The following is a 20,046-nucleotide window of genomic DNA, read 5'->3' as shown; positions in this document are numbered from 1 at the left end:
ACTATGGTTATCAATATGCTTCATGGGAGTTAAACAGGAGTGTATTATTACACATGGGAATACAGATAGCTGGCTAATTATCATCATCATTATGTTTAATTTGTACGGACGATGAAAACAAGTGTAGACAATTAGTGTATTCCCTCGATAGGCCTACGTCTCAAGGTTAACTATCAGAAGTTGTTGAACAGGCCACACAATGGCAGTACTGTTAATGGCAGTCAGCAAAGTCAAAGTAATACAAACAACTTAATTTACATTATAATTATATATTCTTTTTTCCCTGATGTATGTGAATGAATCATGTCATTAAACAGATAAATATGCAATGTGTCACGCAGAGGAATGTGACTTGAGTACACTTACTCAAATGCTGTACTTTAAGGTGACTTTGAGGTACAGCATTAGCAGGGCTACAGCATTAGCTGTCCTACAGCCCTAGCAGTTTTACAGCACTAGCAGTGCTATAGCATTAGCTAGTGCTATAGTGCTCTACATTCCTATATATAGCACTGCTACAGCATTAGTAGTCCTACATCGATAGCAGTCATACAGCGCTAGCAGTGCTACAGCATTAGCTAGCACTAGAAGTGCTCTAGCTCTAGAAGTCATACAGCACTAGCAGTCCTACAGCTCTAGCAGCCCTACAGCTCTAGCAGTGCTACAGCATTAGCAGTCCTACCACCCTAGAAGTTTTGCAGTGCTAGCAGTGCTACAGTGGTATCAGTCATACATTGCTATATATAGCACTGCTACAGTATTAGCAGTGCTACAGCGCTAGCAGTCCTACAGCTCTAGCAGTGATACAGTGCTAGCAGACCTATAGCGCTAGCAATACTACTGCATTAGCAGTCCTACATCAATAGCAGACCTACAGCGCTAGCAATACTACTGCATTAGCAGTGCTACAGCATTAGCAGTCCTACATCGATAGCAGTCATACAGCACTAGCAGTGCTACAGCATTAGCTAGCACAAGAAGTGCTATAGGTCTAGAAGTCATACAGCACTAGCAGTCATACAGCCCTAGCAGTGCTACAGCTCTAGCAGTTCTACAGCATTGGCAGTGCTACAAAAGTAGCAGTCCTACAGCTCTAGCAGTTCTACAGCATTGGCAGTGCTACAAAAGTTGCAGTCCTACAGCTCTAGCAGTTCTACAGCTCTAGTAATTTGTGATTTTGGGCTCTTCAAAATAAATTGAATTGAATTGAATTTATTCAAGTACTGTACTCCATAATGTATTGCTCTAGATTAAACCCAGCAGTACATACATTGTGTACAAATGCAACATACATATTAATGCGCCAGTAAAAACACTTAGCCTACAAAATAACACAATAATAATATTTTTTTAAACACTGATGGACTAAGTAATTATTCACCATAATACTTGGAAGAAAAGGTATATTGTGGGGCCCTTGTTAACAATGGACACAGGGTGGTCATCACATTTATCTAATTATTTCACTTTTTAGAACATTTGCATGTTACAGTCTATATTGTATACACATCATTGTGCAGATCCCGGTGATCCTTTTTCTTTCCATCAACTCTATTCTCATTGTGACCTTTTTAAAAAAGGATCTACACAACTACACGCTATATCTTATTTGCTGTTACACTATTGTGTCATTAAAAGGTGCACACACACACACACACACACACACAGTCTTTCATCTGGTTTGGCCTGCTCTTGGAGCTCAAGTGTTTGTCAGGTCTTCTGTGAATGCATGTGGTGTGCATACACTATTATGTAAAGTATTGTTTTTTTTTTTTAAACAAGGCAATTCAAAGTGCTTCAGAGCGATCTCACTGGGCACACCAGAGATTACCAGGTGTAAATGTAATCAGGTCAAATTATATCTGGATACACAACATAATTTAGTGCAAAGTGTAAATTGGGTATTAGTCTTGTTAATGCATTATTTATTTACAAATCAATAGTTTTCCAACTATTTCAAAACTTTTTTTACCTGTTGTTTCATCCATTTTCACTGAGAGCCAACAGAGAATAGATTGAATAATTGATGAACCAATTAACCGTCACCTTCAGTAAGTTTCAAAGGGCTGGATTTGCCATATAGGAATAGTAATGAAGGGCTCATTGGCATCACTGCTCTGTTTGGAGTCAAAGTCCCCACGGAGAAAAACTAACCTTGTCTGCTGGGATAACTGTGCTATTGTTCACAGACATGACAACAATCCCCAAAAAGTATTGCAAAACAAACTCCTTTGTTCCATCAAGTTTCATCAAACCAGCACTTCCGGTGCACTAACTTTTACTTTCATGTCTAGATGGATGTTTTAGATAATATGACCAAAGTAGGAGGTTTATACGACTGCTTGAGTTTATTGTCCCGTTAAACACAGTTTGAACTCAATTTGTTTCCTTGAGTCAATAATTTGTGAGCAAATTTAAGAACATCCATTACACGACAAAACACATATTAAAGGATGACAAAGATAATATATTGAGTTTAACAGCCAACACCCAAAGAACACATGTCTCCCCATTTACATTGTTCACCTTTTTTTGCATTGCACTGCATTACTTAAGCAATAAGGTCAGGCCTAACAACACCCTTGAACAGGACATTAATGACGATACAGTCCTGCCTCGAGGACCTTATTGCTTTTTATACGGTTGCCAACGACATTATAAATAGTAAGTAAATAGTAAGCTGCCTTTCAGCACAAAATAGTTGTAGCCACCAAACGTTGTGTATCGCATTTCAGTAGCCGAGAGAAAATAGTCCCCGTGTGCGGGGCTGTTGCTATGCAACAGACAAACAGCATTGGAACATCACGTTTGTTAGCCTAGCTAGATCTCGCACCATCTCATTCATTCACATTGCTCATTTTATAAAAGGTTCCATTAAAATAACAAAGATGACTATGGGACACTTGCAATACAATAATATTTAATTTAAACATTAACGTTTGTTCATGTTGATTTGGATTTCTTCATTAACGTTACTTGTGCATCCGTGGAAAACGTTTCTCATGTCCCCTTCGTCTCTGATGATATCGCTTACGACCACTTTTACTCTCTTTGCCGGTGGCTCGGTGTTGGAAGTGCCTTCTCCAGAAGGATATTATTATTATTATTATTATTATTATTATTATTATTATTATCACTCCAACTCCATCTTTCATTGAGATTTGGTGCCCAGTAGCTTTGAAGGGAGCTTTTTTTCATTGCGCAACATTATATATCTCAATTTCTTTCTTATCTATGGTGGCATGACGTCCACCTGAAGTTCCTCTTCGGCTAACCACTCATTAAATATCAAAGTTCATTTGAAACATATTTGGTAACTGCAGCTTGAAACCAAACTAACGGCCGCGCAAAATCTACCTGTTATTTTGAGTCCGCACTGATATGGAACGCTCAGATAAATGTAAACGGGTGTACAGGACTTTATGGCTCAATAAAGTACACCCTGTGACTCACACTCAACCAATCAGAATCCTTGATTTCATCTACCCGTATTATAATAACATATAATGCATTGCACTGCATTACTAACATATAATTAAAGCATCCAATGCATAATCAAAACTATATGTATGCACAGAACATACATTAAAACAAACCGACTGAAGTGTGTCGCACACTTGTCCGTGGAAGTGGTTGTCCATGCCAGCACAAGGCTTTTTGTTTGAAGATTGGCCTGTGGGTCTGTGGGCCAATCATCAGCTTGGGCGACTGTGGGTCAGTGGTTAGCATGCCTGTCTTTCAATCAGGGGGATCGTGATTCAATCCCCGCCCTAGTTGATGTGTCCTTGAGCAAGACACTTAACCCTGCATTGTTTCCTGTAGCTGTGTCTACAGTGTATGATTGTAAGTTGCTTTGGATAAAAGCGTCAGCTAAATGACATGTAATGTAACTTACAATTTTGAGTGGCACAACCTGTTTCCATGCACATGATTGTGAAGACCGGTGCCAGAACCATGCAGCTTAGACTTTGACCATTTGTCTGGGACACTAGATGCATGAGGATGTAACTTCCATCCAATCATATGACCTGAGAGTAAGGGTGGGCTAGAATATCAATAAGATCCTCTCTGTACCTCTGAACTTTGCTCCAGTGATCACTGACGTGGGAAACCCAGTGGTTAATCCTACTTAATCCTACTATAGCATGTTCTACCATCACATCATGGGTTACTAATACCAGAGGTTATCATGTTCTGGTATAGGCATGTCCTCCAAGCATCAAGACCAACCTGCGTCTGGCCAAAAGCTTACAGAACTGGATGAAATTCCCTTTCTCATAGCTGATCCTATCAGATTCTGCAGCACCGGGCAGCAGACACTCTGTTTGAGACTGTTTTATATGACCAAATAAAGGGAATGAAAGACAACCATTAGCTGGCTTCAGTGCTTTCTTGTTGGACACAGAAAATAAATTGCAAGGGATTAAATCTATGTATCCTTTCTGACACTAAAAAACAACAATACAATAAAATAATAAAATTTAAAGTTGTCATGTGTATGACTGGTGATTCCCAGTGGTAGAATAAAAAAAGACACTATAGCAATCAGTTATACAGGACGAAGGCCTGGGATTGCTGGCAAGTTTACAACTATTAAAACAATTTAATTCTTGTATCAGTCTTCAGTCAGAACAATACTTTAATAATAAAAAAATAAAGATGAGGAGAGAATAACATGGTTATATGGATCGAGCCATCCCCATATCTAATACCTCTCTATGGTCGTATTTGACCCCACTTTTGTGTGAAAGTTTGGAACATCTATTAACATTTTTGTTGGAAAACACATCCATAATTAATCTAACTTTAAAATACATACTTGAAAGTTGATGTGTATCCAACACACAACGTGAGTAACTATCGTAACAATGGCCAGTGAGGTGTGTTGTTAGCAACAATTAGTGACGATGACATTGTGTGGGACGAAGTCTGATTTGTTGTCCCCTTGTGTTATATTTGCTCCTGTAAACTCTTCATGCACACCTCTCCCAGAAGCCAGGACCGAGGCCAGCAAGAGACCTCTACCATGCCACATTACTGCAGAGATGGTTTGGTAATCTGAGACTGTTATATGTGTCAAATGTATTGTTGGTACATGTGATATTAATGTGTGAAACCAACTAGAATTTGCAGTTGTGAGTTTGTCATTTGAGCGTTGCACCAAAGGAAACCTGTGCATCTGCCTTACACAAATATTTTAGATTACAATGACAGTTTTGGTGATGATGAATTCTTTTTTTTTTGTCTGTCATTAGAGCTACAGAAGGTAGATTGAGACAGTGTTTTAAACCCTTGTACAGCTGGCGGCTATAACCGAGAAATATATGGCGGCTAATGACTCGGTGGTTGCTGGTGAATCCTCAACGAACAGCGATCGGGTCCTTTTAGTTCAGGTTTTGGTGTCAGTTTTCCTGTACATCAACTTCTTGCTAATCACAACTTTTTTTATGAAAGACTTCTACACAACCATGCGCTACATCTTATTTGCAATAACCCTACTGTCTGACTCTCTGATTTTAATCATGACTGACACCCTGCTCATTTTGAGTTATATTAGTTTTACCATGCAAATGTGGTTGTGTGTTGTTGTATACATTGTTTCCTCTCTGTACACCTTTGTCACACCAGTTACTTTGACAGCGATGACCCTGGAGCGCTATGTGGCCATTTGCATGCCCCTGCGCCACGCAGAGCTGTGCTCCACACGCAGAGCTCTGCACTGCATCCTGATCATTCACGGGCTCAGCTCTATACCCTGCATTGTTGTTCTCTCCATCTTCTTTGCGTCTGTGACCAACAGTTTCTATACCCAGGTCAGGTTATGTACTGTGGAAGTTTTCTTGTTTTACAAATGGCAGAGTTATCTTCGGTCAGCTATTAGTCAACTTTACTTCATGCTCATGGTCATTATTATTATATTCTGCTATGTTAAAATAATGAAAGTGGCCAAAGCTGCATCAGGAGAGAATACAAAGTCAACATGGAAAGGGCTCAGAACGGTAATTCTTCATGGTTTCCAGCTGCTGCTCTGTCTCCTCCAGCTGTGGTGTCCATTCATAGAGGCTGCTGTACTTCAGATTAGTTTAAGGGTCTACCGTAATGTCAGGTATTTTAATTACATTACTTTTATTCTTGCTCCAAGATGTCTGAGTCCTCTTGTTTATGGCATCAGGGATGCACTGTTTTTTCATGCACTGAAATACTATGCTCTCTGTGGTTTGTATAAGAAAGAGTCATCAAATGTATCTTGATTGATGAATTCAATTCATGTTACACTACTAAATTAAGATGTTTAATACGTGTCTTTGGTTTTGTTTTATTGTTATTTCAAACTAAATGATTCAATTGAATAGCATTTGAGTGATTATATTACACTGATGATCTTTGTTTCTTATGGAACATTAAAGTGACAATCTTCTTTTTCAGAACAACATCAGTTGTGTCTATTCCTAACACAGTGATTGTGTTGAATAACATGTGTAGTCACGATATTCCCACTGTGGCCCTTGTCTGGTGCTTTCTTCTCTGATCTACCTTAAAACTAGTTTGTGAATGAACACGTGCAATGAAATCCTGTGCACTGAAACGTCAGTTTGTTCTGTTACCCAACTTTAATAATGAAAAAGTAAAGGTTGCACATTTTCAACTATGTTTGCTCCAGCAATCAATTTAAGGACAGCTATATTAAAATAAATAAACACATATTCTAAATATTGAACACAATAATTGAATGTTATGGAGTTATGAAGTCATTAGTTTTTAATGAGAAATCCTTCACCGACATTCATCCACTCACAACACCACACCCCTCTTATTAATTTGTAAAATGTGCAGAAAATGCACACATGGACAACAGTGAATGACACCTGCTGTCCCATTTTAAATGACCTGCAATAAATTAAGTGTTTGGTCACACTTGACATTCTGAAAAAGTAATGGCCCCTCTATTCACAGGCTGTCTGAAAATGAACTATAACAGTTGCAGTGTAGACAAAGATCCTTTTGAAAACTATGCTGAAACGCCCGTGTGGACGGAGTATTAGTGTGGTTGTAGCCTCAAACTCTCAGCTGCTTAATGGTGCATACGTCTTTTAAACAAAATTGAACATAAAAACATAAATCAACGGATTTAATGGATAATTAATCAATTATGACTCACAAATTTTACATTGACAAATGCAATTCTGTTTAATTTCTTTGTGGTTCATTGTTATTCATTGTGCTCTTCATCATATTCTTTTTTGATTCCATTACTTTTGTTCATTTTATTGTTTATTCATTTACTTTCTGTTTAGTAGTTAAACTGTGTTACTCTGATAAATATGTATGAATAATAGTTCCCTATACACTTATGCATGACTCCCAGCACTAAGATACTTATTGATTTTGAAATGTACTTTATATTAATTTAAAGCATGCCAAATACTTTAGCATAGGCCAAAGGTGGCCGTGCTCATGGCCACATCACACTCATTATATCAGTCACTATATTTTGAACAGCCAATCCTAGAATGCATTTTCATATTTAAATAAATAATAAAGACAGTAAAAGAGAAATTTCAATCAAGAACCATAAAGAGTTCCAAACTATTGGGCTAATGTGCTGGGTGGCTGCTAAACATTGGGCCTGTACCAGAGTGTTAGCTCTTTAGTAGTCCCCAATCATTTATCACAGTGGTTCCCAACATTTGTTGTGCTACGGGACGGTTTCATACAAAACAATATTCTCACGGACCGGCCCTTACGGTGTGGGTGATGAATATGACATCATAAATATGACATCATAAATATGACATTATAAAATCACCACCTTTTTTGAGTCTCAATGACTGAAATCGGCCAGTCCGTCGTGGAGGTCCACTGCTGCGTAAAAGTCATGGACCTGGATATGGAAAAAGGCCCAGAGCATTACTTTGGTTTATTTAGTGTATTTGGAAGTATTGAACTAACTATATCTAGCTGGTAATGCTCCACCTCCTGCACCAGCTCCGGCTCTTTCCCCGCTAGTGAGGTGACGTTCCACGTCCCTAGAGCTAGTCTATGCCGCCGGCGATCGGCCCGCCCAGGTCTCCCGCCTGGCCCGCCGCCCGGTCTACATAGCACCCGACCCCGATAATTCTCCCTGCGGGTGGTGGGTCCACAGGGTGACAGCTGCTCCCTGCTGTTTTTTCGGGCTGAGCCCGACCGGGCCCCATGGGCGAAAGCCCGGCCACCAGACACTCGCCGACGAGCTCCCCTCCTGGGTCTGGCTCCGGGAGGGTGCCCCGGTTTCCCTTGTCCGGGCAAGGTAGCTTCAGACCGTGGGCTGCTATTCATCAGGGTTTATTGAACCTCCACGCTCACCTCCACGCACAGCATGGGCTCTGGAACCAAGCTCCTGGAGAAGGGTTGGACTTTGTCCTTTTCTGGAGTTGCCCAGGGTGAGAGGCGCCGGGCGGGAGTGGGGATACTCACGAGCCCCCGGCTGAGCGCCGCTGTCTTGGAGTTTTCACCGGGGAACAAGAGGGTCGCCTCCCTGCGCCTACGGGTTGCGGGGAGTAAGACTCTGACTGTTGTTTGTGCTTATGCACCGAACAGCATTTCGGAGTATCCGGCCTTCTTGGAGTCGGTGGGAGGGGTCCTGGAAAGGGCGCCGCCTGCCGACTCCATAGTTCTCCTGGGAGACTTCAACGCTCACGTGGGCAATGACAGAGAAACCTGGCGGGGCGTGATTGGGAGGAACGGCTTGCCCGATCTGAAACCGAATGGTGTTTTGTTGTTGGACTTCTGTGCTAGCCTCAGTTTGTCCATAACGAACACCATGTTCGAACATAAGGTGGCTCATAAGTGTACCTGGTACCAGAACACCTTAGGCCGGAGATCAATGATCGACTTTGTAATCGTATCATCTGATCTGCGGCCGTATGTCTTGGACACTCGGGTAAAGAGAGGAGCAGAGCTGTCAACTGATCACCACCTGGTGGTGAGTTGGATCAGATGGCAGGGGAGTCGGCTAGAAAGACCTGGCAAGCCCAAGTCAAAAAGTCAAAAAGTCAACAAAAAAAAAGCTCCTTGGTGGCAAGGCGCCAGGGGTGGATGAGATCCGCCCTGAGATGCTGAAAGCGCTGGACATTGTTGGGCTGTTTTGTTTGACACGCTTTTTCAGTGTCGCATGGGGGTCGGGAACAGTGCCCATGGACTGGCAGACCGGGGTGGTGGTTCCCATCTTCAAGAAGGGGGACCGGAGAGTGTGCTCGAACTATCGTGGTATCACACTGCTCAGCCTCCCGGGAAAAGTTTATGCCAGGGTGCTGGAGAGGAGGCTCCGACCGCTTGTTGAACCTCGGTTTCAAGACGAACAGTGCGGATTCCGGCCTCCGCCAGGGCTGCCCTTTATCACCGGTCCTGTTCGTGACCTTCATGGATAGGATATCTAGGCGCAGCCAGGGGGTGGAGAGGATCCGGTTCGGGAGTCTCGGGATCGCCTCTCGCGGATGATGTGGTCCTGTTTGCCTCCTCGGACCGTGACCTCCAGCATTCACTGGGGCGTTTTGCAGCTGAGTGCGAAGCGGCAGGGATGAGAGTTAGCACCTCCAAATCTGAGGCCATGGTGCTCTGCGGGAAACCGGCGGATTGCTCCCTCCAGGTGGGGACAAACTGCCTACCCCAAGCGAAGGAGTTCAAGTATCTCGGGGTCTTGTTCACGAGTGAGGGTAAGGTGGAGCGGGAGATCGACAGGCGGATCGGTGCGGCTGCAGCAGTAAAACAGGCGCTGTACCGGTCCGTCTTGGTGAAGAGGGAGCTGAGCCGGAAGGCAAAGCTCTCCATTTACTGGTCGGTCTACGTTCCAACCCTCACCTATGGTCACGAACTCTGGGTCGTGACCGAAAGAACGAGATCTCGGATACAAGCGGCCGAAATGAGCTTCCTCCGTAGGGTGGCCGGGCTCAGTCTTAGAGATAGGGTAAGGAGCTCGGACATCAGGGGGAGCTTGGAGTCGAGTCGCTGCTCCTTCGTGTCGAAAGGAGTCAGCTGAGGTGGTTCGGGCATCTAGTCAGGATGCCTCCTGGACGCCTCCCATTAGAGGTTTTCCGGGCACGTCCAACTGGTAGGAGGCCCCGGGGAAGACCGAGGACACGCTGGAGGGATTATATCTCCCGGCTGGCCTTGGAACGCCTCGGGATCCCCCAGAATGAGCTGGAAAGTGTTGCGGGTGAGAGGGAAGCCTGGGTCGGCCTGCTGAACCTGCTGCCACCGCGACCCGACCCCGGATAAGCGGGTGATAATGGATGGATGGATGGAAGCTGTTAATTTTAATGTTAAGTCTAAAATATTGAATGGAATAAGAATGAAGAAAAGCAAGTGTGATGCTGCAAACCGCAAAATGTATGGATTATTTCTGAATTAAAGTAACTAAAATGGCAAATGGTCATCATCACATTTATCTAATTATTTCCCTTTTTAGAACATTTGCATGTTACAGTCTATATTGTATACACATTTTTACATGAACACAGCACAACTTAACTAAACCATTATAGATAATAATTAGCTATTAATTACTAAAACTATGTTCAAAACTCATCAAGAGGAGCCCAATGGCTGAGGTATCTTCATACTCTCTGCAGTACTGCAGTTAGCCAATGAGGGGAACAAGCAACGAGTGACGATGATGACAATGATAACAAAGGTCAATTTGATGTCATTCTTGGATATTTTAGTCTTTAAAGTCATCACAAACAGCTTCTCTCAGAAGACTGTAGTGAGTGCAGCAGAAGACATTGTCTTTCAGTGTTGAGTTTGGTAAACTGCTGTATTTAAACCACCATTCTGGCACTTTAGAGAAGCTTGACAATTCACTTTTTATTAGTTAAGTCTCACATTTTCTGTTGACAGATGAATTGCACATTTTTCCCTTGATTTGACTTTTGGCTGTGCATCAAAGACGTATATTTATGGCAGATAACAGCTCGCTGGTTGGTGTTGAGTCTCTCAGGCAGCAGATCAGCGACAAGGTCATTATTGTGCAGATCCTGGTGATCCTTTTTCTTTCCATCAACTCTATTCTCATTTTGACCTTTTTTAAAAAGGAATGCTTCTACACAACTACACGCTATATCTTATTTGCTGTTACACTATTGTCTGATAGCTTCCTATTGTTCATTAGTAATATAATGCTCATCTTGAACTATTTTCAGTTTACCATGCCAGTTTGGTTATGCATGCTTATGTCTGTTGGAGCACATCTGTATATTACAGTCACACCAGTTACTTTGACAGCGATGACCCTGGAGCGCTACGTGGCCATTTGCATGCCCCTGCGCCACGGAGAGCTGTGCTCCCGGAGCAACACTGTGAACTGTGTACTCCTCATTCACGGTCTCAGTTCTGTACCTTTTATTGTTGTTTTCTCCATGTTTTTTGCTACAGCCTCACACAGCTTTTACACACATGACAGAGTTTGCTCTATTCAGATATTCATTTTGTACAGATGGCAGAATGATATTAGGGCAGGTGTTAGTCAGTTTTACTTCGTGCTCATGGTCATAACTATTATATTCTGCTATGTTGAAATAATGAAAGTGGCCAAAGCTGCATCAGGAGAGAAAAAGAAGTCAACATGGAAAGGGCTCAGAACGGTAATTCTTCATGGTTTCCAGCTGCTGCTCTGTCTCCTCCAGCTGTGGTGTCCATTCATAGAAACTGCTGCCCTTCAGATTAGTTTTAAATTATTTATTGATGTCAGGTACATTAACTACTTAACTTTTAGTCTTGCTCCAAGATGCCTAAGTCCTCTCATTTATGGCCTCAGGGATGAACAATTTGTTCATGTACTGAAAAGCAATGCTTTCTTTGGCTTGTGTAAAAGAAATATTAGACAAATGTAGATTCAGAAGAAATGCACAATGCATCAATTAAAAGAAAATAAATAAACACTGAACACGGTTGACTATTTATTTTTGAGTTTATTGTTATAAGCATAACCGGGATTGCTCAACACCTTTTTTTTCTTGTATCATTTGAGCTGATTACTTGTTTCTCTTTTTTCCCTGCCCTTCATGTTCAGATTTATATTGATATTAAGTCTGTGTATGAAGTATAATGTCTCAATCTTTATTCATATTGTATCATCAACAATGCCAGTTCAGGGGTTTTGCCTAATCTTATTGGCCTACTTGCTGATGGTTGTGAGTTTGTTCTTTGATAGCCGATGCTGCCTAAATGTGGTCAATGCTCTGCCTGTGAAATTGACTTATTGAATAAACATTAGCAATGCAATTCTGTGCACCAAAACGTCAGCTTGTTCTATAAACCAACTTAAAAGATGAAAATGTATTCAAGGAACAGAGAAAATAAAAGATTATATAAAGTAATATATCTGCCATGTTTCCCACAACTGATTGTGAATAAATTGCCAATTGGCACAACCACTGGAATCATCGGTATGGAAAAATCATTATATTATCAATTTATGTATTTAATTAATGCTTCTTAAGCTATTTGACTGAATGTTACAGGTTACAGGATATAGTGTTAAGAAGTTGATGAGCCTGACTATAAAATAATGGGTTACCTGACTGCCCACATTTAGAAAAAACCTAGATGTACTAACCTTTACTTAAATATAATGTTCTATACGCTTACAACACGGGTTTGTATTACAGTGCTTATTAAAAGTAGTTATGACACATAAACCCTTTTTCTTTTCTAAATGCTTTACTTTTTCCACCCGTGCCTGCTGCCCGTTGGCATCATGGTAACATGGATTTCAGGCCAGCCAGTCAGCTTCTTCCAATCTTCAAACTTTATTTCATTGTCTTTTGTCATCTATTATTAGTACTAATCATTATTATTGCTGGATTCTTGTTAACTTACATTTAATCAATTCATGTAAGCTACACAGAGACACTGCACACATGAAAAGCAAAATTAAATTCTCCAATAATGTTTTGAGTCTTATCACTTTGCAAAACATAAAGTAAATTTATTTTTGGTAGTTGTAACTTTTTCATCATGCTACTCATTATATGAATCATTTCTGTCATATGGATTGAATGTGTTGTAACTCTGTTATGTTGTTTATTCTGTACACATGACGTATATTGCTTCCTGATAGAGGGATCCTCCTCTGTTGCTCTCACCATGTTTTATTCCTTCTTTTTCTCCCCGTTAAAGTTTGTTTTGGTGAGTGGTTCCTGATCCGATGTGAGGTCCCAGGTCCCAGGACAGCGGATGTCATATGTTTACATATTGTAAATCCCTCTGAGGCAAATGTGTAATTTGTGATTTTGGGCACTTCAAAATAAATTGAATTGATTTGAATTTACTGAAGTACTGTACTCCGTAATGTATTGCTCTAGATTAAACCCAGCAGTACTTAAAATGTGTACAAATGTAACATACATATTAATGCACCAGTAAAATTATCATATTTTTTAAACACTGATGGACTAGGTAATTATTCACCATAATACTTGGCAGAAAAGGTATATGAACTCCAACAATTTCTCATATTGCATATTATTGTTCCTTTATGCCAACATGCTTATTATCAGAACATCAAATATATAGAGATGTATATAACGATATGTGGTTACAGTTTGTTGGTCAAAGGAGCATATATCAGTGGACATGGAATCCATTTTTACTGACAGCACCTCCTGTGTACATAGTTTCTCCACAAATACATGTGCACTATCTTTATAAGATAATATGTTGAAGGGAGCATCAGGAAACTTAAAAGGTCCAATATGCCCCAAAGATAAGGGCGGTCTTAAGCAGAAAATGTTTTCTGACATTTGTCTGCAATAACTGGGGCAGGAGGTGGAGCTACATAGAGTTGGACACATTTCTATGCATACAACCTGCTCTGGACCAAACTCCTGGATATTGGTTGATCTTCCAGCCATAACATATTCATTTAGGACCACTTTAGGGATATGACAAAAAACAAGGACCCATCACACATATGTTGAATCAAATCAAAAATCATTTTATTTTGTCCTATTATGTGATCAGGGAAAAAACAATGATGCCAACAATAGCATTATAAAAATATGTCTTTGTTACAACAAAACAAACAATAAACAACATTGTTATCTGATGATGGGAAACCCCAACTGCCATACAATATATACTGAAGATTCGATGATCATTACTCCATCATTGCTTGAAAAGTGGCTGGCATTCACAAATCAAATAAATAGTCTTAAATAAGGTTTAATGCAACATTTATGAATGTAATTAATGCAGAAAGAAGAGAGATATAATAGGGAAAACAAACACGTATTTCTTGTTAATTTCAACATCTTTTTGTCTTATTGTCTATTTGTCTTAGTCCTCTCGTAGATATGCCTCGTGCACCTCATGCTCCTCGCTACCCTCTAGAAAGGCAGTATATTCTGCCATCCTTTGGATCTCTTCCACTTTAGTCTCGGCCAACTTTTTATCCGCATCCGCTGACAGTTGCCGAGCTTCCTCCACCTGCGACTGGGCCACCTGAATGTTTGTCCTCACTGTGATGGACGCCTGCTCGGCTCCTGGAAACAAACACAGATGCAAACACGCATTTTGTTACATTTCTGAGAAGGTTTGAGGGTTGAGGTAACTCCGGCTTAAGAGATACTGCTGTGCGCGTTTCACTCACCTGAGGTTTGTGCTGCCTCGGCTGCTATTTTACACAAGTTGACAGCATTGGTCCAGGTTGACTCAATACGTTTGCATTCATGTAGTCTGTCACTAGCCTGTTAGGACGAAGAGATGAGACAAACGCAATATGATAAATGTGTCTTTAAATTGTTTATGCAAAGAGTAAAAGCTGATTTCAAATGTTCAGATTTTAACTGAAACAAAAGAAAAAGATGGAGTACATTTAGATGTGTTTTCATGTAAACTAACCTCTGCACGCTGGCAATTGATCACCTCCAGGAAGGAATCCTTCTCTGCTTGGGTCAGTTTTCCCAGTGAGACTAAATAGCGTCTTTGGACAACAATGCGTGTGTGCACAGCCTGTTGGCAAACAGAGGAAGACAGGCAGTCAGGGACAGTACCGGGGCATTTTCAAAATAAAAGTATTTACATATGTACATTTAAACATTTGTGCAAAGACATAAAGACACTGTCTGAAGTGTATGTCATTTTACTTTGGTTTATTTGACAAGGGACAGTGCACATTAACCTTTTGAAAATCGACCTATTTTTTAAGGTTACTACTCGAAATATCATACCCAAACTAAAAAAGGTCTATCTCAGCAACCACAAAGGCTATTTGAATAATGTTTGTGTTATTGTAAAGGCAACCCATTTGTGCTTTTTTACGATGTGTAAATAGTAGTATATTTGTTACTGGTTAAGAGTAAATAAAGATGAAAGACAGCAAAAGTTGAATTTTCAGGTTTGCCTAGAAAGTCAAAGCACTTTCAGGATGATTATCTCTTGGAAGGATGCAGAGCAAAGGTAGATATCATAGCACACTATGGGACCAGTCTCTCTGCAAAGTTTGACTTTGAAAAAGTGAAGCAGAACAAAGTTAGAGAGGTTTTAGTACAGATTAATTAGGCAAAATGGGCATTTGGGCAATTTGAATTTTCTCATGTACAAAACCATATATTTCACTTGTATATTACTTATGGTGTTCAATACATCAAATACAGCAGTCTTTGTTGATTAGAAGAAGAAACATATTTTTTTTCAAAAAGAAAAGCCATAGATGGCAGCATTTGTGACTGTAAAGCTCTAAATCGATTCATGTTGCTGTGTTCTTTGGCTCATATCTCGGTGATGCTTTGGTGCCGAATGATTTTCTAAAGATGTTTAGAATCTGTGTGGAGTCTACTTGGCTTTTTCTGATAGCACCGAGCTACGGGTTGCTAGTTCCGAAAACGTGCTGAGTGGGCTGACTCCTGACAAAATGCTGATTATGATATTTTAATAATTCTTTCAGTTGGTGTTTGAGTTGTGTGGAAATGGCTTATTGATTATTGTAGCCCAAGTTCTCTTGTTTAATTTAATGTATAACATCAATATATTTGCTCATGTTTATTGTAATGTTTTACACAGTCTAACTATAATGTGTAAATTGGCACCCAATTGGGGGCCATGGTTTTCAAAAGCAAAAACATTTCTGTAAATGTGCCAAATAGCCAAGAGGCTATTTTTCAAGTGTAGTCGAGGTATTTCTTTCACACTTGATTGCGTCTGTTTAATGTAGCGTGAAAAATAATATTTTAGGTTGAAAAAAGGTTACACATGAGATGAAAATCTACCTTTGAGTAGTCGGTCAGGGCATTTATTAGAGCCAAGGAGGTCTGGGAGAGGAAGGTACTTGAACTGTCTGTCACCACTGAGGCAGCTCTTCTGATCAGGGAGTCGTGAGAGAGGTTTTCCATTTGCTACAAATGTGGGAAAATTCAGGCCATTAACATGGAGCACAAGAACACACTTTGTCTGAAGGAACACAAGATGTGTGCAGCTCGAGTACATTGGTCTCATAGGAGAATAACCCACCTGTGTAAAAGGGATAGCATAAAGCCCACGGCCGACACTTAAAGGTGCTATGCTGATGTGCTCAATATCTATTCGTTCCCCCAACTTCTGAACTCCAGGCTTCCTGCTGCTGAAAAATGGGGCAGACGGTTATTAGTCTTGATCAATGGTATTTCAGTGAGTTGTAATCTACAGGTAATGTCTGAGTCAAGGCAATGGCATTGCTTATTATTCATAACCTACCTTATGAAACGGATACTGGCTGCTCCTCTCCTGAGCAGATTCTTGTTGGTCCGCAGCAGTGATAGATCTGTCTGATTTCGCAGTAGTCCTCCGGCAGCACGGCTGGCACACACTGAACACTGACCAACAGCTTGCATTTTGCAGATTATCTAGGTCTACTGCACTTGAAGGAATTATTTTGATCTATGTAAATTAGTTGCTGACTGTAGATTGTTTCCGCAATTCCAACTAATCTTGTACACTCGCTTGTCTTTCTAAAATCAGAGAAACACTCTTGTTTGATGCTTGCAGTCTTTCAGTCTGCTCGACGATGACCAACTGTGATGTCCTGCTGGTATTTGTAAGGCCTGAGCACCATTGATCTGTTGACTCTGTCTGCAAATGTGCGTATTTGGCTTTATCTGAAAAAACAACACAGTGACGTTAAATACGGGCAGGTCTCTCTCTCTCTCTTTCTCTCTTGCTTTTTATGTGTGTGAGTGTGTGTGGGGATGAGAAAGAGTACCAATTGAAGTTTTGGACGGAATAAACATGTTTTCAACTTTCATCTGACCTGAATCTGAAAATTAAAGTTTCGACGATTCATGAATTTAAAGATGGCTCTGGTATAGTGTACCAGCCACATAGAATATATGCAATGTGTTAAAAATAAAAAATATTAGGAATCCTTCAGACTATTTTTATGTTGTATGTTACAGTGAAGTACAAAGTGCATAATAGTTATTTTTGTATTTATTGTCTGTATATATAATATTCATTCAGTTACTGTAGATTCTGCAGTTTTTTTTATTATTATTATTACTGTTTATTATTTATATCACTTGTTTTTGATTTTACTATGTCTGATTCAACAGGTACTTTCCCTTAAATGCCATTGATTATGAACAGTAAATATCTAGCAAATCTAGCAAATATCCCAGTTACAAATGTATGCCATGCACACATTAAAAGGAGAGCTGTTCTATCAATGTTACTTAGTTTTCATCTTTACTTATATTATAAAAGTTGCATTTTGCTTTTCAAATCCACTACTGTTTCTCAGTTTCCCCGATCTGACTCTTACTGTGGCCAGGTTTTCCAAAACACACACATACCACTATAAAAGATACCAGCTTTGTAATAATAGTGTTTTTTCTGTTTCTTAATCATGTCACCATCATATTCTTCACTGTCACAATAATACAGCTGACCAAAGCTACATCAGAAGAGAGTAACAATAACCACCACCTATATGCTCATTTACACCACCTGCCCTTTAGGTTGGTTTCATATAAATGCATAAATATCACGTACCTTAAATATACAACTTTTATTACTGCTCCGAGATGTCCTCTTAGTCCTCTTATTCATGGCTTCACACATTACAATGTTGTTAAGGCTGCTAGTCTATCACAAGATTAAAGGGGAACTGCATCAATTGTATGTGTCTGTTTACATGTCAGGGAGTCGCCTAGTACTCCATATGTGGAAATAAAAATATGTGGATTTTTGGAGGGAGAAGTGTGAATTCTCACAAATTGCCTCAAGCAATCATTGAAGGCTACCAGTTTAAAAATGAAACGCAAATCTGGGGTTTTGGAAGTGATCTTCCCAGACCTTCCTCCCAAATGTAGCGCAAACTTTGAACAAGTTTAAAAGACATTTCAGGACGGATTAGTGGCGGATAAACCAGACCTGCATGTCTCTGAATAATGGAAAGTCACCTGAAACTTATAGACATGTGGACAACATGCAAACTCCTTTCTATTAAAGTTAGGTACCTTCTTCCAATGAGGCCTTTTTATTGTTTTATCTTATAACTTCGGTCTATTCCCACATTATCTGAAACATGACATACATTTTACACTCACACAGCCTATTAAGAGCATGATAACTTTAATACACACAGCACTTATATTGCAGCCGTGCATCTCTTCGTTATACTGCATTTGTCACTTTCCCCATGTCATTGAATATTTTCCTAAAGCGCTTGCTGCCAAATGTTTGGCAACAGCATTCATTCTGTGTGATAGCCTGCAAATATGTTATCTGCTGGGGTTCAGAGGAACAAAGTTGTTTTTGGCCAATCACCTGCCGCCCTGATTAGTGATGCAGAACGTGCGTAAAGAGCTGACGAGCCCCAGTGAGCTGCCAAACAAATGAAAGCGTCTGTTTGCACAATTAGACGCAGGAGCTTGACGTTAATAATCAACCACTCTGTTCACTACCCAGCATGGAAGATACAAGACGTGCGCTCTGGAGATGTCCCACAGTATCTCACCTATAGTGCTGCTCATTAAATGTAATTTACACTACAGAAACATATCTCTTTATGGGTTTTTATCCTCTTCTTCAAAAACAATGCTGGTGTTGTGGCTGCAGGTTAGCCTAACTTCTCTTCTGTGAAAGCTAACGTTGGTATCGTGTACCTGTGTGACACTGGAACACTGTCAACAAAGATAATGGTTTGTGACATATCAGCATTTTTCAAACTTTTCTGCACTTCCCAAACTTCTGAGCTGCCTCACACATTCGGTACAAACAAACCTGGAACCTAACCTGAAATTGGATTCAGGTTAGATCCGGTAAAGTTTTGAAATACAAAGCCACCTAGCAAAAGTGTTATCAGTACTGATCTTTGTATCGACTGTCAACAACTTATAAACCCTCCTCCCCCTCCGCTCTCTCTCTCTCTCTCTCTCTCTCTCTGTTAACATCTTTTCAGCCAAATGAAATTTAACAGCCAAGTGCAACGTCCATTACCCTGACTTAAACCATGAACCTGTCATGCGCCTGATAACAACATACGTTGATTATGACGTAGAAAATATTAACAGTCTATGTATAGTAATTTGAGCAGGTTTACCTTACAGCCTTTGCCCATATTAGATGCTGACAGCTGAGTCTTTGTCTCCCAAGACCAGTTTCACAAAGATACACTTTTACTGTGAGTCAGACTTTTCATGCTTAAAATGAGAGTATCTTAATTTTGTGCCTGTCACTGGTTGAGGAAATGATGTTACTCAATTAAAAGTAACGATAACACAGTGTAATAGTGAAATACTCTGTTACATGTACAAGTCCTGCATTTAAAATGTAACTGGAATAATACAACAATATCTGAATATCCTTAAAGTAAAAAAGTAAAAGTAATTATTATGCAGAATGACTAATTGTATTATAATAATGGATGCATTAATGTGCACTCCAATGCTGCAGGTCGTAAAGATGAGGCTAATTTGAATTTTACAGCACAGGGGTAATTTGCAGCAAAATCTATTTTGTAAATAATATTTTATTGTTGTTTTGTTAAAATAACTTATTGATATGCTTGAATAAAATGCAATGGTGTATAAATTA

At 40.1% G+C, this 20,046-nt stretch overlaps 3 protein-coding genes across 3 annotated transcripts; 2 read left to right on the top strand and 1 right to left on the bottom strand.

Moving 5' to 3' along the window:
* Nucleotides 1-5,324: 5,324 nt before the first annotated feature.
* LOC117741781 (odorant receptor 131-2-like) lies at nt 5,325-6,251 on the top strand. The gene has a single exon (XM_034549006.1). The coding sequence runs from the start codon at nt 5,325-5,327 to the stop codon at nt 6,249-6,251; it is 927 nt and encodes a 308-aa protein (XP_034404897.1).
* Nucleotides 6,252-10,934: 4,683 nt separating this feature from the next.
* On the top strand, nt 10,935-11,867 carry LOC117741780 (odorant receptor 131-2-like). The gene has a single exon (XM_034549004.1). It carries the CDS (start codon nt 10,935-10,937, stop codon nt 11,865-11,867), a length of 933 nt encoding a protein of 310 aa, XP_034404895.1.
* A 2,082-nt stretch (nt 11,868-13,949) lies between these two features.
* On the bottom strand, nt 13,950-17,019 carry LOC117741614 (diablo homolog, mitochondrial-like). Its single transcript, XM_034548753.1, has 6 exons — nt 16,708-17,019; nt 16,486-16,594; nt 16,245-16,370; nt 14,878-14,988; nt 14,627-14,723; nt 13,950-14,519 (listed from the first exon to the last, which is right to left on the bottom strand). Exons 1-6 carry the CDS (start codon nt 16,842-16,844, stop codon nt 14,314-14,316), a joined length of 786 nt encoding a protein of 261 aa, XP_034404644.1. The 5' UTR covers nt 16,845-17,019; the 3' UTR covers nt 13,950-14,313.
* Nucleotides 17,020-20,046: the final 3,027 nt, after the last annotated feature.

This window comes from Cyclopterus lumpus, chromosome 13, assembly GCF_009769545.1.
Source record: "Cyclopterus lumpus isolate fCycLum1 chromosome 13, fCycLum1.pri, whole genome shotgun sequence".
NCBI lineage: Eukaryota > Metazoa > Chordata > Actinopteri > Perciformes > Cyclopteridae > Cyclopterus > Cyclopterus lumpus.
The sequence above is the reverse complement of the archived record's forward strand: the minus strand, read 5'-3'. Positions and strand labels throughout refer to the sequence as shown.

Bases quoted from the DNA above. Each gene is read 5' to 3' on its own strand.
- LOC117741781 (XM_034549006.1), top strand. From the start codon at position 5,325: ATGGCGGCTAATGACTCGGTGGTTGCTGGTGAATCCTCAACGAACAGC.
- LOC117741780 (XM_034549004.1), top strand. From the start codon at position 10,935: ATGGCAGATAACAGCTCGCTGGTTGGTGTTGAGTCTCTCAGGCAGCAG.
- LOC117741614 (XM_034548753.1), bottom strand. From the start codon at position 16,844: ATGCAAGCTGTTGGTCAGTGTTCAGTGTGTGCCAGCCGTGCTGCCGGA. The intron at 16,595-16,707 runs GTAGGTTATGAA...CCCATTTTTCAG, and splicing joins GCCAGTATCCGTTTCATAAG to CAGCAGGAAGCCTGGAGTTC. The intron at 14,520-14,626 runs GTGAGTGAAACG...GTTTGTTTCCAG, and splicing joins CGAGGCAGCACAAACCTCAG to GAGCCGAGCAGGCGTCCATC.